Raw genomic sequence first — 17,864 nt, 5'->3', positions numbered from 1 at the left:
GGGTTAACAGAGCATCCGGGGGCCATAGCTTTGGGGGTTCCTCCAGTCTGTCAGACCATTAAGTCTGATTTTTCACATGAATTTGAATTCTGTTCTACATTTTTCTCCTGCTCTATCCGGGACTCTGTTGTGTTCCCTGTCAGTGTGGCCATTAGTGGTAGCCAGGCACCATCTAGTTCTGGTCTCAGGCCGGTGGAGTCTCTGGTTCATTTGGTCCTTTAGCCCCTTGGGCTAGTATTTTCCTGTGTCCTTGGTTTTCTTTATTGGAAGAACTCTTGAAGGACATTGAGGCCCCCACCCGCCTGATGCTTGGGCATCTCTAGTCAAGAGGAACATGCCTCTGACCCCCAAGACCACCCACTGCAGCTAGAACTGTTCATAATAGCTAACCTTTATTGAGCTTACACAACAACACACACTGCTGTAAAGGCTTACATGTATTAACTCATTTCATCCTTACAACAACCCTGAGGTGGATACTATTATTGTGCCCATTTTACAGAGGAGTAAAAACGAGCAACAGAGAGGTTAGATAATTTAGTCAAGGTCAAACAGTGGGTGGAGCCTGGGTTTAAAGCCCAAAAGTTTGGCTCCAGAGCCATATCCTTACCCGTACACTAAACTGCCTCTTAGCAGGAAGTTCTTTGTTAAATTGAGCTGAAATCTCTCTCCCTAGGGCTTCCGCTATCCTGTTCCCACTCTTGGGGCTACACTGAGGAAGTCTAATCTTCTACACTACCATACATTCTTGCCTTCCCTTTATTAACCCTCCAAAACTTCCTTATATGACATGGTTTCACATATCTTCCCCAACTGGTCATTATTCTCTGAATGAAACATATGATTAGAGGTACCTTAAAGAATCTTCTAGAACTTATCTTTCCTTAGATTAAAAAATGTCCCAGAGAGGAAGTACTGTTATGTCTGCTGATTCAACTATGACATAAAGATAAGACTGGAAGCATTTGGTCTATATAACAAGAGGTTAAACTAGGGGAAGGACCCGAGTCACTTTCAATATAACGAGATTCTAGAAATCCTACCCTTACTATTGTTCTGATATATTTAAATGTTTCTATTTGTGGGACACCCTCAAGGGGCCACCTGCCTCACCACAACTTCTATCACTAAGGGGAACAAGGCCTTCAATTTTTGTTCACGTGCAAGACCCTATTCCAAATGCAGAGAACAACCATCTCTCGTCATAAAACCAGAAGGCACTTATAGGTCTCTCTTCAAAGGACTCAATTTGCCAAATTCGATTGAGATAGAGGTTCTAGCTAGAATGTACATAAGAGGTGAAAAAGGAAGCAAGAAGGACACCTTTTCACCGTCAATGATTGAAAAGTACCTATCAATTAGCGAGAACTATCAGAACAACTCTTACTTGTGCCGGCACTTGAACAGGAGTGAAAGCCTCAATCTTGTAGTGTTCCTTGAGTTCACTGCCAAGTTCTTCGACCTTACAGGTCAGAACTGAAATCCCAGAGGTTAAGAAAGTGCATTTATGAAACTTAATGTGCCAAGGAGAGAAAACACAGCCCACTGTAAAGGCGTAAAGTCAGTCATTTTACAGGAGCAGGAAGGGTATTTAGGACGTCTGGTCAATCAGCTCAGACTTCCTAAAGCCCTAGCCAGCTTTCTGCTATCAGGTTGCTGAATGTGGTCTCCCATTTGGCCCCAGGAGATCACGTGGCACAATTGCACCCCCACCCCCACACCCCCAGCCTTCCCTTTACTCGGGTCATCCCTGAGGTTTAGGGTTTTAGGGGAAGGAAAGCCCAGCCTGGGGAAGAGCCTCCAGTCTTCACAAGGAGGAAGCCATAAATGTCTTTATCTCTCAGTTGGGTCCTTTTCCACAGTTTGCGTTTTTGTTACTGGGAAATGGTTCTGTGTTTTTCCTTTAGCAATATATTGCAAAGTGTTGTGGCTTGGGAGAATTACTAATGATATCACTTCACGTTCCTATACTAATGGGGACATCTACACACTGATATGCTTAAAGGCAACCTTGTTCCACCAGCACAGGTGAAGCTTTTTACTTTCTCCGAACCACCCCTCCCCAAGTAGTTTTATATCCATGAGGATTGTCAAAGGGAGGAAAACCAATCACCTTCTCGAATGTCAGAGAGCTTCTGAAACATAGATTTGTAGCTCTTGGTTAGCAGCTCTGGGCACCCCAAGACCTTCAAGCTGATGTTACCAGCCCCTCCTTTCCCAGACCAGGACACTCCCTGTGCCGAGCCAAAGAAGGTGACTACTTCTCCTCGGTTATTTCTCGAGTTGTATTTCTGCGAGGGAGTAGCACTGGTTGGAAGCAAAATCAGAAGAATATTACTGTGTTCCTATCTAAAGGGGGAAAGGAAAAAGTGAGGTTACCTTTTGGAAATGAGGATTAGAGAAAAGTCAGGTTGGTTTCACGTTTTGTAAATCGAATCAGCTTAATGGGGTCTGACATCTCTGTTTCTTTAAGGAATTTCAGGAATGAGAGGCTGAGGAACACCAGGCCAAGGAATACTAAACGTGTTTAGAGAAGTTTAGAGACAGGAACGTATTTACAAAGGTTGTTCCCGTGGCAGTAAACTAAAACCCAGGCTCTCTGAACTGATTAAAAAGCAGGTTTCAAGTACCACTTTCTTTCCTTTCCTCTTACGAATTTTTAACATTCGTTAGAACATCATCTGAGCCAAAAGTCGCTGAACATATACGAACCCTCACAATACCAGAGAAACAGTAAGATGGAGTTAAATGAAATTAATTAAATTTCCCCAGTGTCTATGGAGGAGAAGACGCAGTGAGTTAACAGCCAGCTGGGGAGCAAATATTCCCTTTCTCCAAAGCTCCACTGACAAGCGACGCTTCTCATTTCTCCTCACTGACTGGCCAATTACAGAATGTTGCCGATCTGCTCTGATGACAACACAACCCCAGCAGTGAGGTCTTGACTCCTTTGTCGTGGACATAACTCACAGACAGGTCTATTTATAACAGGCTTCATTAACTGCCCTGAAACTCTCCACGAACCACTTCTCCGTGGGGGCACCACTATACTTGGTGCCATCGTTCCTTCTTTGCAGAGAGGCTACAGAAAATGAGCTCAATTAATGATCCCTATCTCCAGTGTTGGCCTCTTCCTGAGTAATTCAGAAGTTACTTTCATAAATTACAAAACCAGTTTCTGATGTCAGCTTTATTAGCGTGCATTAGAAAATGACGAGCCAGCATATCACGACTGCTCTGGGCTCCTCCGTGCAAAACTCTGTGGCACATCCACTGTGGCAGACCCTTAAATGCAACAGGACGCTCACGGAGGTCAGGTGTAAAAAGATTTACAAGCTTCAAAGGATTGCAGGTTTCGAGAATGCGATGCTGTAATGGTGCTGGCACACCTATGAGAAGGATCCCTCTATACTGAGTTTCAAAGATGTTCTTGTAAATCTAGAAAGCTCACTCCCCAAGAAGGGTGGAGAACTCCCCCAAGCAGCAGAACACATGAAGGTCAAAGTGTCCTTCAAAATTCAATGACAACTCACCCTGAGTAATTGTGGAGCTTCTGTCTCCTTTCTAAGGGGCAGAGTTAGGAAGCCTTAAGCTCTGGTTAGCCCAGGAGAAGCGACCCAAGGTAGAGGTAGGCTCCTGGCACCTAGTGTCTCCTGAATGGTTAACGTTCCCATCCCTGAGCCTCACCCTGATGAGGCGGCACTGAGAAACCCTTCTAGTCAGCATGTCATTTACGGATTTCAAAAAATCACATAAGATCTTGGTGGATTTATGTACAATGGGGCAGCAGGGATAAAACACCCATTAAGATAGTGTGGATTCACAGCGACAGGTAAACGCTCAGAAACTAGCTGTAACCTGGGCGAAGAACAATCCACACGTTACGCAACATTATGAACAAAGACAGGTGCCTTTCTCTTTAAAAAATAAATGCTCTCGATTTAAAAAAGGAAAGAAAAGAAACCCGGCGACACACAAACTAACAGAAGCAAGTGAAAACCTATTTGTCTCTACTGGTGAGACTCATAAGACTCCTAGACTTCTGAATAGACAGGTTGTTTTCAAGGGAAGCTATCAGTTCCCGACCTAGGAAATGAGCCCTAGAAAAGTGAGTTTCCTTAATTACTGTATGAAGCAGTAATTTTCCACAGAGAAAGAGAAAGCAGGAGGGGACAGCACTTGGCCTCGAAGCCAGTGAGTGCCCTGCAGTGTGCTCACCCACCCACGTTAATCAGGGACTCTGTGGCGTCAGCCTCGGTCAGGTAACCAGGGAATGAGAAGGGAGGCTGCTGTGTGGTAACTGAGTAGATTATGAACTATACCTTGGAGAGAAGCTCGATGGCGAGAGAAGCTGATGGGGGCTACGGGTGGACACATTCCTTTTTGTCAGGGGGGTTTCTGGGGTGGTGATAGGTCGCTTCTGAGAACCCTAGGAACAAAACAGAAAAAAACAAAAACCCCAGTCACTTTAGACCCAAGTTGCTAATTACGTACAGTTTCTTAGGAAGGAAAGGGAGAATGAGGCCTAAATGAAGGGCATGAGATGGGGCTGGGTTGGTTCTCTTCTGCAGGCCCTGTCTTCCGAGTACAATCCCACACAGAAATCTTCCCAGTGTCCATCAGAACGCTGTCCCCATTCTGAAGGCATTTATGAAAGATGCAAACGTTTCTCAGAAAGGACAGCATTGGCGGGTAGCCTGCCCCATCAAGTCTTTCAGGCGTTCACTTTCTCCCACCTCTTTCCCTTAGCACAGATCTGAGCTTTGTGACACCTAGTGTTCTGACCTGCCTATATGCTTTCTGAGAAGGGATAGGACCATGTTGCTACGTATTTTGACAAAATCTACCACATTTTTTCTGAATTAAAGAAGGGAATGACTCCAGGCAGACAACATGGTTGGGCGCATGTCTGGAGAGTCCTTAGCAAATACCTCATGGACGGTCACTTCTGGTTTTTGTTTTGGTCATCAACAGGAATCTGAAGATACGCCCAGAATGAAACCCATAGTCCAGAGGCTGTTGTTCCCCTGCTCCCTCTGTCCTCTTCTCTCCCCACTCTCCCTGTCCCTTCCTTCCTCCGCTTCCGCTACACTGGTCTCCTTGCTATTCTTCAAACGTGTCAAAAGTGTTCTACCTCAGGGGCTTCGTACTTGCTCTTCCCTCTGCCTAGAACACTCTTCCTCCAGATATCTACACAGCTTATTCCCTTACTTACTTCATTCTCTTCTATGATCCCTCGTCAGACCCCGCCTAAAATAGCAAACCCTTCCTCTTCCCCTCATGTATCTTTTCTTCCCTTGTCTCTACAGGACTTATTACCACCAGACATGTTTTATTTTTACTTCTCTGTTTTTAGTCTGTCTCCACTCCACAGGGAAACCCTGGTGGCGTAGTGGTTAAGTGCTACAGCTGCTAACCAAAAGATCAGCAGTTCGAATCTACCAGGCATCTCTTGGAAACTCTTCGGGGCAGTTCTACTCTGTCCTGTGGGGTCGCTATGAGTCGGAATCGATCGATGACAAGGGGTTTGGTTTTTTTTTTTTTTTTCCACTCCATAGGAGAATAGGCTGTGACAGGGAAAAGACAAAGTCCTTGCCTGGACCACAGCCAGCTCCTCTGCAGCGGCTTCTCCTGCCCTCGGGCTCCTCCTGGCTGCTGAATTAAGCTGTGCCACCAAGCCGTCTACTGTGGCGACTGAAGGACAGAAAGTGAGAGGGGGCTCAGAAGCATCATTCCGTGGCCAGAATGGAAACTAGGCTTGTACTGCCCTCATACAATAGCCATTTTTGATTACTTTTCTAATATTTTTCCTATTAAATATACAAATTGTAACAGTTATAATCTTAAATATTTTACGTATTGATTTTTTCACTCCATATTAATTATGAGCATTCTCCTACATTGCTGCGATCTTCGTCTTCTTTAGTAGTGGGGTCATCTGACTCAATCGACGTGTAATAACTTTTGTACCTACTTTATTGCTGGATGTCTGGGCTGCTTGTAACTTTGGGCGATTATAAACGCTGCTGAGACACACATCTGGATACAGCTTTTCCTGCATTTTGGATCGTTTCCTTAGGAGAGTCTCACGAGGAGGAATTACAGGGTGAAAGGACAGTAAAGATTTTATGGCTCTGATATGCGTTCTCAAACTATTTCCTCAGACAACTCTTCCAATACACAGTGGGCTATAATCCTTGAGGGCCAGTGTAGTGGTACAGGGATATTTCCACAGAAGGGCAGTCCGTCTCCCAGGACATGGCAACACGACGGCACTTTGGTCAACAAACCAGTCCAGTGCGTCTAGTCCTCAGCCTTACGGTGAATCCTGGTTGTGTCAACACACCAACTCCGGCTACAGTTCTCAGGGATGTGCTCACTCTAATCAAGCTCCTAGGATTCATTATTATCACTAAATGCCAGTTTACTCATTTTTAACAAGAAATACAGTCACTGAGGGCACCGTACTCATATCCTGCGGTAAGCACATTCTCATACCACATAGAAAACCGATTTATAACCAAGCATGCCAGTTTATTATTTTCTCAGAAACATACACGCTGAGGCATAGAAACTTCAAATCCTGCGACTAACAAAATCTCTCTGGGTAGACAAGACACGAGGAAAGCCAACTCTAACCAGAAGACTTACGGTTGCAGTATGGCTGTCAATCGCCCAAGTCAAATATTTAATGACGATAAGCTAAGACCACTGATGGAGTCACCACCGCAGCAGACGTTTATCTGCCCCCAGGACCTGACAAGGGCAGGCACTGCACCTGGCTCTGTTTGTATGGGAAAGGACAACGCTTGGCACCAGGACTTTTACCATGCTGCCCATGATACATGGTCTAACAATGACCAAGCATTTCCACGTGATGAGTACTGTTCCAAGCATTGCACACATCTCCAGCCTCGATACATACTGTGTCTCCTCCGAGCTTCAGGCACATATTCCAAATTGTTTGCTCAACATTTCAATCCAACTCACTTAGCTCCGGTTCCATGGCCAGAAACGTTGATTTGTAATATAGCTTAAGTACTTTCATAGCAGGGATGGGGTGTCCAAAATATGGTATTCCAGTCACTGGAAAGGTACATACTTCAACAGTAAGTTCAATACATTTGCACCTGGCTTTTGCACTAGTCTACCAAGAGCTGGGTTAGCATGAGTTAGTTTCCAGGCGTATGATCAGCTTGGACCAGTACTCCAAGACAGACAAATCGGATAAATTCTGGGTCTGTGACTCTGTCAAAACTGTAACGGCCCCATCAGGTACTGCAATCTTAGAAGATCCTACCTAGAGAGCCATTAACCTCCCTGATTCTGTTTTTCTTCCGACTGTGAATGAATGTCTCTTATGTGCCAGGCGCTGGCAAAACGGCCACGGATAAAACCGAGTTCCGTCCTCAAAGGGCCTCTATTCCAATGGAGTGGAGACAGACTACAAAACAGAGAAATAAAATTATAACGTGTCTGGTAGTACTACGTCCTGTGAAGAAAAATAAAGAAGATGAAGAAGCGGAAGAAGAGAGTTTGCTATTTTAGGCAGAATATTCTTTCTGACAAGAGGACCGATGAGAGAAGGAAGGAAGTGAGGGAATAAGCTATGCAGGTATCTGGAGGAAGAGTGTTCCAGGCAAAGGGAACAGCAAGTACAAAGGTCCTGAGGTGGAACACTTTTGACATGTTTGACGAACAGCAAGGAGACCAGTGTAGCCGAAGAGGAGGAATGAAGGGACAGGGAGAATGGGGAGAAAAGAGGACAGAGAGGGAGCAGAGGGCCAGCTCATTCAGAACCTTAACCACTCTGGTTCAGTCTTCAAATGTTACTAGCAGAGGTGAGAAGCCAGCGGAGTCCTGTGAGCAAGGAAAACATGACCTGATATTCACTCGAAACCACTACTCTGGCAGCTGTGGGGAGGAACTGGCTGGAGGTGGACAAGGCAGAAAGAAGCAAGAGGACCAGCAAGGCTAACACAGTCGCTCAGAGAGAGGCAATGGTGCTGTGGACCTGGTGGTGGCAGGAGGTGAGAGGCAGCCACATCCTGGAAGGAGGGCTGATGAAACTGGCAGGTAGGTGAGATATAGGGTGTGAGAAAAAAAGAAGATTCAAGGCGGTCTCCAAGGTTCTTGGTCTGGGCAAATGGAAGAAGAGAAGCACCCTTAACTGAGAAATGGACTCTGCGAGAGGACCATCTTGAGGGAGAAAATCAGGAGTTGAGGCTTCTCTGATTTCAACAAACTCTAAGGAAAATCTCATTGTTGCCTTTAATTATATGCACTTGGTTTTGTCTCAGCAACTTCATGGGACACTTTTGTGCTTTCTCACTCCCCACAGGCATTCCTCAACTACTTACCTTCTTTCTTGTGATGAAAACTACTTCGGAAAACTAAGGCTTACTCCATGATTATGAATCTCCACTAATTTATTTAGTATATATAAAGAGTAACTACTATTACTGTATACTTTGCTTTGGTTCTGGGATTTTACATATTCGTTTTATCTGCAAGCCCTCTAAGAGTGGACGTATTATCCCCTGGCTGTGAGCTTCCTGAGGGCAGTGCCCCTCCATGCTGATCTCATCCACCACTGTTTACCCAGTGCCTAGAACTGTACCAGAGATCCCTGGGCGGTGCAAATGGTTTGCACTCAACCATTAACCTAAAGGTTGGCTGTCTGAACCCACCCAAAAGCATCATGAAAGAAAGGCTCGGCAATCTGCTTCTGTAAAGATTACAGCCAAGAAAACCCAGTGGAGCAGCTCTACTCTATAACACATTGGGTTGCCATGAGTTGGAATCAACTCGATGGCAACGGCTTTGTTTTTCAGTGCACTGCCTGGCAAATACTAAAAAACAAAACAAAACAAATAAAAAACCAAACCGGTTGCCACTGAGTCAGTTTTAACTCACGGCAGCCCTGTGTTTCAGAGTAGAGCTGTACTCCATGGAGTTTTCTTTTGGAAGCAGATCACCAGGCCTTTCTTCCAAGGTGCCTCTGGGTAGATTTGAACCACTAATCTTTTGGCTAGTAGCCAAGTGCTTAAACCATCTGCATCACCCAGGGACTCTACAATATACAGCTGCTCAATAAATGAATGAACGAATTGTAATTTTATAGGTGAGAAAACTGTAGCTCAGAGATAAAATCACTCACCCAAGGTCATGCAGGCCTTCTGACTCAGACTCTGAAGACAATGCTTTTCCAGGACCCTACTCTACCTCTCTATGGAGCCCCGGTGGCACAGTGATTAACTGCTTGGCTGCTAACCAAAACATCGGAAGTTCAAACCCACCAGCCGCTCTGTGGGAGAAAGATGTGGCTTTCTGCTCCTGCAAAGATTTACAGCCTTGGAAGCCCTATGGGGCAGTTCTACTCTGTCCTACAGGGTTACTCTGAGTTAGAATAGACTCAACGACAACAGGTTTAGTTTTTCTGACTCTACCACTCACACTAAGATCCAACACCACAGAACTGGATTATTCCACTATAGTACCCTTGATACAAAACTATGCAACCACTAAAAGGGCAGGTATGGAGAAACTGTGTTTATGGAAATGTTTATGATATAAAAAAACCCGTTGCCATCAAGTCGATTCTGACTCATAGCGACCCTATAAGACAGAGTAGAACTGCCCTAGGATTTGAACTGCTGACCTTTAGGTTAGCAGCCATAGCACTTAACCACTACACCACCAGGGTTCCCGTTTATGATATACCAACTGAAAAAAGCAAGATAACTATTCATTCACAAAGACAGCCACTAGGTAAAAACATCTGTGCAGGTGATCGGAAAGGAAGACGCGTAAGTGGAAATAGAGTAGGTAGGAACTGTATGAGTAGTTAATGTTCTCCCTTAGATTTTCAAATGTGATAATGCTTTTAGAAAAAAGGAAAAAAAATGTTACTTGTAAAATGCAATTTCCAAACACTGTGTACTCACCTTAGAGGGTGTGGTGTAAGAGTTTAAGAGGGTTTCCTCTTCTTCTTCCACTTCAATTCTAAAAACACTGGTTAAGGAAAACTATAATAAACTTCCACCCAAGATTTAGGGTTATAGTTTCAAGGGACGTCCTACTTAATTGGCCTAATACTGTGTTTAGTACTTCTAGCTCGTTGTGTCGTGTCAGGGGTCTTAAATGCTTGCAAGTGGACATCCAAAGTACAATTGGTCTCTATTCACACGGAGCAACAGAAGAAGGAAAGTCAGGATCAGGAGAAGGATATGGAATGTGTGGCCAACTGCCTCCATGAACAACTGCCCCCTTTGCCATGAGGCCAGAAGAACGATTGTGCCTAGCTATCATTACTAAATGTTCTGATCAGGTACTATAGACAAATCCTCATCAAAAGAGGGTAAATGTAGAACAGAATTTCAAATTCTCATGGAATCCAGACTTTCTGGAGCCACTGAGGCTGGTAAATCCCCAAAATTATTGCCCTGTGATAATCTTTAAGCCTTAAACCAAAAATATCCCCCGAAGTCTGCTTAAAACCAAACAACAGTTTACTTAACTAGTAAAGAATGTCTAACTTAGAGAGAGACAGAAGCTGGCTAAATGGACATGGAAATGGAGGGTGGAGAGAAGGAATATGCTGTCTCATGAGGGGGAGAGCAACTAGGGGTACATAGCAAGGTGTATATAAATTTTTGTATGAGAGACTGACTTGATTTGTAAACTTTCACTTAAAGCTGTCTGCCTTGAGCATTGTGTTCTTTCACGATCTATCCATATGGGATCAAGAAGCCCTGGTGGCACATTGGTTAAGAGCTCGGCTGCTAACCAGAAGGTTAGCAGTTCAAATCCACCAGCTGCTCCTTGGAAACCCTATGGGGCAGTTTCAATCTGTCCTGTAGGGTTGCTATGAGTTGGAATCAACCTGATGGCAATGGGTTTGGTTATACGGGATCAAATTGACAAGAGCAACTTGAAAGATTAGATAGGAGTTTTAGGGGGCAGGGAGTTTATGATAATGGAGAAGAAACAACTTGGAAAATGATGGTGAGAATGGACGCACAACTCGAAGAACATAATCGATGTCACTGAATTGTACATGTAGAAACTGTTGAATTGGTATATGTTCGGCTGTGTATATTCTCAACGACAACAACAAAAATAAAATAAATGGATAAAAATAAACTTCCACCCAAAATCTAAGGCAAGGGCTGATTCAATAAGAAATGTGATTATTAGGCCATTTTTACTATTTGTTTTTAAATTACACATGCAACTGTAGAGAAATTATAAAATAAAATATGTCACTCCATGCAGAGACCCTCAGCAGGAAAGGATACAGCTCCTGAATGGACACAATGTCTCTAGCTCCTGCGTGCCCACTGTCGTTGGATGCATTGTGCCGGGCTTTGGACAGCCTTTTGCTCAGAAACTGAGGAATAAAAGATAGTGAATATGTTATTTCATAGTAAAGTAATACTCATTGCCGTTGAGTCAATTTTGACTCATAGGAACCCTAAAGGACAGACTAGAACTGCCCCATAGGGTTTCTATGGAGTGCCTGGTGGATTCAAACTGCCGACCTTTTGGTCAACAGCTGTAGCTCTTAACCATTATGCCACCAAGGTTTCCAGTAAAGTAACAGAGGAGGCATTTTGTACATCCTTGAGGTAATAATTAAAAAACCAACTGCCAACGAGTCGATTACAACTCATGGCCCCCCTGTATGTCAGGGTAGAACTGTGCTCCATGGCGTTTTCAGTAGATGGTTTTTTTAAAAAAAAAAATCAAAAGACATAAAATTCCTCAAAGTAAGAATTAATTCCTTAAGAAGATGTACCACTGACTAAAAATGAAGACTTACCCTGTTTCTTTACGATACACAATTCTAATAACACCAATTATTTGTTGAATAGCTACCACTGCTGGGCACAGTATGTCATTTATTCTCATTAAATCCTTATAACAACCATAAAAAAGAAGGATTGTTAGGGCCATGTGACAGAAGAGGAAACTGAGGCTCAGAGATATTAAACAGCTTGCCCAAGCTCACATTGGGACTGGAATCCAGGTCTGGCTGATTTCAAAGCCCACACTCTTCTCAATATGTCATGGTGCCTCCCCAGTAGGACAGAAATGGAGAATTGCATTCTCGGTTTGCTTACATTTTGTTCTTACCTCATGCTGAAAAGAGTTTAAGGTCTCTGAGGTAAGGTTAACTCCGTGTGTGCTGACGAAGGCGACGAGCTCACCTGCCATTTCCTCCTCATTCTGTTCATGCAGAATACACAGTTCTACCACTGGAGGAAGGAAAAGTGGACAAGAACTAGGTTCATTTCTTGCTGCTTTTACCTTGAAATGTGAAAAAATAATCCTCTATTTATTCCATCGATATTTATTCAGCACCTGCTAATGCCAGGTACTGTTCCAGGCACTGAGAATACAGCAGTGAACGAGACAGAAGAATCCTTGCTCTCAGGAAGCTTCTTATTGGTGGGGAGAAGGAGGACAGAAAACATGAAAACAAATAAATAAATGAGGTAGTATGTTCGATGGTTAAATAAATGTGCTATGTAGAAAAACAAAGTGGGGAGAGGGGTTGGCAATTTTAAATACGCCGATTAGGAAAGGCCTCACTGAGAAGGAGACAATTGAGTCGACTTGAAGGAAGTGAAGGAGTGAGCCAAGCAGTGTTTAGGGGGAGAGCTTTCAGGCTGAGGGAGCAGCAAGTACAAAGATCCTGAGGTGGAAGCAGGATCAGCAAGGCCACTGTGGGACCGAAGATGAGGCCGAAAGGGTAAACAGGGGGCAGATTGTGCAGGGCCTGGTTGGCCATTGTAATTACCTTGTGTTATGGGTTGAACTGTGTCCCCCAAAATATGTGTTGTAAATCCTAACATATATTTCTGTTATTATCTCACTTGGGAATGGGTTGTGTTACGTTAATGAGAGTATTAATACAGGATATGTTTTAAGTCAATCTTTTTTGAGATAGAAAAGCAAGCAAGCAAGCAGAGAAGAAGGGAAGATAGATGCCAGGCCACATGAAGATCAACAAAGAGCCAAGGAATAGAAGCTGAAGAGACAAGGACCTTCCCCCAGAGCTGACAGCAAAAGAAAGCCTTCTCCTAGGGCTAGAGCCCTCATTTGGGACTTCTAGCCTCCTCGACTGTGAGAAAATAAATTCTGTTTGTTAAAGCCACCCACTTGTGGTATTTCTGTTATAGCAGCACTAGGTAACTAAGACACTTGGTTAGTACTCTGAGTAAGGTGGGAAATCATTAGAGGGCTTTGGGTAGAAAAGGGATGGGATCTGACTCCATTTTAACAGGTTAGCTCTAGCTGCTGTGTTCAGCATAGACTGAAGGGGGAGAGGGCAGAATCAGGAAGACCAGTTAGGAGAATCATGGCGAAATCCAGGTAAGGGATGATGGGGGCTTGGATCAGGGTGGCGGCAATGGAGATGGTGAGAGGGTTGAACTCTGAGCAGGATATACCTGAAGGTAAAGCCAGTGGGATTTGCTGACTGGCTGGATGTGAGGTATGAGAGAAGGAAAGGAGTCAAAGGTGACTCTAGCGTTTTCAGCCTGAGCAACTGGAAGGGTAGAGCTGCCATCAATGGAGCTGGGAAGACAGCAGGAAACACTGCTTTGAGGAGTGGGAGGAGAGACCAGAACTTGGTTTTAGACATGTAGAGCTTAAGAGTCCACTTAGATCTCCTACTGGAGACACCAAGTAGGCAACTGGATGGACCAGCCTGCAATTCAGGTGACAGGTCTGGGCTGAGATATAAATTTGGGAATCAGCAGCAAATACACGTGACGTAAAGCCTTGAGACCAGCGGAGATCACCTGGGAGTGACCATATCTAGAAACAACAAGTAGTCCAAGGACTGAGCCATGGGGTGCTCCAGCATTCAGATGAGAATGAATCTGCAAAGTCTGAGAACTGGCAACCAGCAAGGTAGGAGAAAAACTAAGAGTGGAGTCCCTGGGTAGTCCAAATGGTTAACGTGCTCGGCTGCTAACCAAAAGGTTGGAGACTTACGTCCACCCAGAGGCACTTGGAAGAAAGGCCTAGCTATCTACTTCCAAGAAATCAGCCACTGAAAACCCTGTGGAACACAGCTCTACTCTGACACAGCACAGGGGATTTCCATGAGTCGGAATCGACTCCACGGCAGCTGGTAGTGTCAGAGAAGCTAAGGAAAAAGTGTCTTCAAGAAGAGGAAATGATGAACACTGTCAAATGCTGCTGAAAATTCAGGAGGAGGAGGTGAAAATGCTTACTGAAATGGGGTTAAGGCAGTGAGTACAGACAGCTTCTTTGAGGTGGTTCTGTGACTGGAGGGAGAGCACGGGGGAGCACCTGGAGTAGGAAGTGGGGTGAACACTGTTTCAAAGGCAGGAGGAAGAACCATGGTTCTATGCTAACAGGAAAAAAAATCTCGGAGAGAGAAAAGTAGACAAAATAGGTAAGAGGGCAGGATTACTGGAGTGAAGTTCTTAAGCAGGCAGGAAGGAGTAGGCTAGAGGACTCAAGTGGAGGGTTTGGCTTTTACTAGGAATACGGAGCTTATTCACTGCAATAGAAGCAGGTAGGTGAGAAGGAATGGTGGTAGTTTATGGAAGTTTTCTAACTGCTTCTATTTTTCCAGTGAAACAGGAAGTTCATCAGCTGAGAGCAAGGGTGGGTGTGAGAGATTGAATTGTGTCCCCCCAAAATATGTGTTGAACTCCTGGTCCTCGTGCCTGTAGATATGATCCTCTTGGGAAATAGATTTTTCTTTTATGTTAATGAGGTTATCCCTGTAAGGTAGATCCTAAACCGAATCACTTCTGAGTCATTACAAAGACCAGAACAGACACAGAGACACACAAAGGAGAAAGACGGATGCCAAAGAACACCACGGGTTGCTAGCAGACACCAGAAGCTAAGAGAAGACTCACAGAAGGAATCATGGCTGAGACCCTGATTTGGATTTTTAGCCTCTAGAACTGTGAGAAAACACATTTCTGTTCTTTAAAACCACTCACTTGTGGTATTTCTGTTATGGCAGCACTAGGACACGAAGACAATGGGGGAGGGGGATGTTTAAGGCTGAGAAGACGGAAAACAATCATCTAGAAGACTCAGTGTACAGACCAGGAAAATAGGTAATTCACCAGCTGCTCCTATAGGGAAGTTCTATTCTGTCCTATAGGGTCACTAGGAGTCGAAATCAACTTGGCAGCAGTGGTTTGGTTTTGTTTTGGTTGTTGTTAGGTGCTGTTGAGTCGGTTCTGACTCACAGCAACCCTGCGTACAACAGAATGAAACACTGTCCAGTCCTTTGACATCCTCACGTCACTGTTATGCTTGAGCTCGTTGTTGCAGCCACTGTGTCAGTCCACCTCACGGAGGGTCTTCCTCTTTTTCCCTCACCCTCTACTTTACCAAGCATGATGTCCTTTTCCAAGGACTCATCCCTCCTGTGAGATGTAGTCTTGCCATCCTTGTTTTGGTTAGGTTAACATTAAAGTCTCACTTGAAGTTACGCATTAACCCACTGCCATTGAGTTGATTTCAGCTCATAGTGACCCTACAGGACAGGGTAGAAATGCTCGATAGGGTTTCTTTAAGGAAACAGACTGCCACATCTTTCTCCCACAGAGCAGCTCGTGGGTTCAAACCAACCTTTCAGTTAGCAGCCAAGTGCTTAACCACTGTACCGCCAGGGCTCCTTCACTCAAGGTTAAAAAACCCTTTGCTGCAAGGCTGATTCTGACTCCTAGAGACCCTACTGGACACAGCAGGACTGCCCCACAGGGTTTCCAAGGAGTAGCTGGTGGATTTCAACAGTCAACATTTTGGCTAGCAGCCAACTGCTTAACCACTGCGCCACCAAGTTAAACCCATTGCCATTAAGTCCATTCTGACTCATAGGGACCCTGTAGGATGGAGTAGAACTGCCCCATAGGGTTTCCAAGGAGTGGCTGGTGTATTTGAACTGCTGACATTTTAGTTAGTGGCCAAGCTCTTAACCACTGCGTCACACTGCCAAGGTAGTGCCATGTGAGATGGAAGCAACAAGCATCTTGGGCTGAAGCCATTACAAAGTCTGGTTCCCATAACTTCTCTTGCTTTGATTTCATGCTCAGCAGATAAATTGCTCTGATTGGGTTTCTTATTTAGGTCTCCTTTTAGGAAGAGAATACACTGAGCATAAGAATTTGAACAGTATTTTGGATTCTGTGAAAGCAATTTCTCCTTCTAAATTAACATTTGTACTCAGGCCTTATATATACACACACACACACACACACACACACACACAAAAGAAGCTCAAAGAAAGTGTCCATGTCTGGGTAAGGCAAAGGCACATTCATCCCGATTCTCAATCTCCTGAGACTTCTCTGTCGTCCTTAAACAGGTCTTTACACTGCCCTCCAGACTGCCGAGTATGCTGGCAAGTGCACCGGCGCGGAGGGCAGCACCTGGGGCCAGGGACCCAGTTCAGGGACCGAACTCTCACCGAAACAGAGGAGCTGACAAGCTAGCTCCTAAAAGCTCTTTCCACAGCTGAAGATCACTTTCAGGAGCCCAGCTTAGGGGGTTCATATTTGCACAAACCACCAACGTGCAGATGACAGAAGCGAGGAAATCAGCGGAGGTTTAAGGTGTAGGCTGGAAAGTGAGGTCAGGCATAAGAAGCTACATTCTACACCCCGCATTTCTCGCTTCCTTGTCAGGACTTCTCAGAGATGCCACCTTGGAGCAGATGCCTGCTCCTAACGCACCCCAATTCCACCTTTCTGAAGCGCGACGATCTAACTCATGCTTCATATTCCGATTTTTGATTTGAGATCCAAGCAGTACCCGTCAGCATTTCAAAGCCCCCACACCCCAAATCTTAAACCTCTGCTTAATTCTTTATCTCACAACCACCCAGAACTCCGAAACTCGGAAGCGCCCCCCTGTCTGTTCTAGGCGACTCGGAGGGAGAGCGCGGACCACGGCCGGGGTCGGGGACGGTCTGACGGACTCACATTTCTCGATCACGGCCTGCTCGCAGTCTAGGCCGAAGATCTCCAACTCCTCCGCCAGTTGCTGGGCGGTCACTGCCATGGTGGCCCGGGAGGCCCCCTTTCACCCTCCGGGGCACCGAGACTGGAGGTGACCAAGAAGGCTCGTGTCGTCAGTCACAGGGCAACACTTAAAAGAAAATGGAGGATGTCCCAAGACGTCCCGAAGGGAGGGAGAAGAAATCTCCAGAAGTCGCTTTCCAGGGGAGAACGTCCCACTTCCTAAAAGCTACCCCTGAGCCTCCCAGAAGCAGAGGAAGAACCGAGGTGCCGGGAAAAACGCGCCAAACGGTTCGCGAAGAGCGCGCAGGCGCGAGACCTGGGTTCAACTCCACCCCTTCGTCTCTGCTCCCCGCCCCTCATTTCCGGCCTCCGCGCGCGCACGCGCCCTCGTGGCTGCGTGCGCACAAACGACAGCAGGCTCAGCCGTACGCCCGCGCCCGGCGGCCCGCCCTACTGCGGCTGCGCAGTTGTTTCCTACCAGGCTGGACAGCCGGGCTCGGGGCCCGCCCTACTGCGGCTGCGCAGTTGGTTCCTACCGGGCTGGACAGCCGGGCTCGGGCTACGCCCTGACCGCACCGGCAGGGCAGTGGCGTTTCTGTGGCAGCTGAGAGTGCTTGTTTTCCGGGCATCGCCTACTCGGCGAAGCTTGGTGACCCAGGCGCGTCACCCTTTTGTCCTATATTTTGGTGTGCAGGCGCTGTCCGGAACATGCCTCGAATGACTTAAACATGCGTTGGCTGACGCATGAGAGTGCAGTACGCGCTCTGTCCCCCCACCCCATCATCCCTGCTCTTGTCTTGCCTTTGGATCAACTTAAAAGGGTGACATAGGACCTGG

At 45.7% G+C, this 17,864-nt stretch overlaps 1 protein-coding gene across 3 annotated transcripts in view; it reads right to left on the bottom strand.

Annotated features, from left to right (window-relative positions):
* Nucleotides 1-17,362, bottom strand: part of POLA2 (DNA polymerase alpha 2, accessory subunit) — a 31,469-nt gene extending 14,107 nt beyond the window's left edge. For all 3 annotated transcript variants that reach the window (XM_049892453.1, XM_049892455.1, XM_049892454.1), the window contains exons 1-7: nucleotides 16,989-17,362; nucleotides 12,139-12,260; nucleotides 11,301-11,392; nucleotides 9,948-10,005; nucleotides 4,323-4,429; nucleotides 2,114-2,307; nucleotides 1,388-1,476 (exon numbers count right to left, since the gene is read on the bottom strand). In XM_049892453.1, coding sequence (XP_049748410.1) covers nucleotides 1,388-1,476; nucleotides 2,114-2,307; nucleotides 4,323-4,429; nucleotides 9,948-10,005; nucleotides 11,301-11,392; nucleotides 12,139-12,260; nucleotides 16,989-17,067 — 741 coding nt within the window. In that variant the 5' untranslated portion in view covers nucleotides 17,068-17,362. The remainder of the gene's footprint in view (nucleotides 1-1,387; nucleotides 1,477-2,113; nucleotides 2,308-4,322; nucleotides 4,430-9,947; nucleotides 10,006-11,300; nucleotides 11,393-12,138; nucleotides 12,261-16,988) is intronic.
* Nucleotides 17,363-17,864: the final 502 nt, after the last annotated feature.

This window comes from Elephas maximus, chromosome 7, assembly GCF_024166365.1.
Source record: "Elephas maximus indicus isolate mEleMax1 chromosome 7, mEleMax1 primary haplotype, whole genome shotgun sequence".
NCBI classification, from domain to species: domain Eukaryota; kingdom Metazoa; phylum Chordata; class Mammalia; order Proboscidea; family Elephantidae; genus Elephas; species Elephas maximus.
This window is presented reverse-complemented; position numbering and strand designations above follow the sequence as displayed.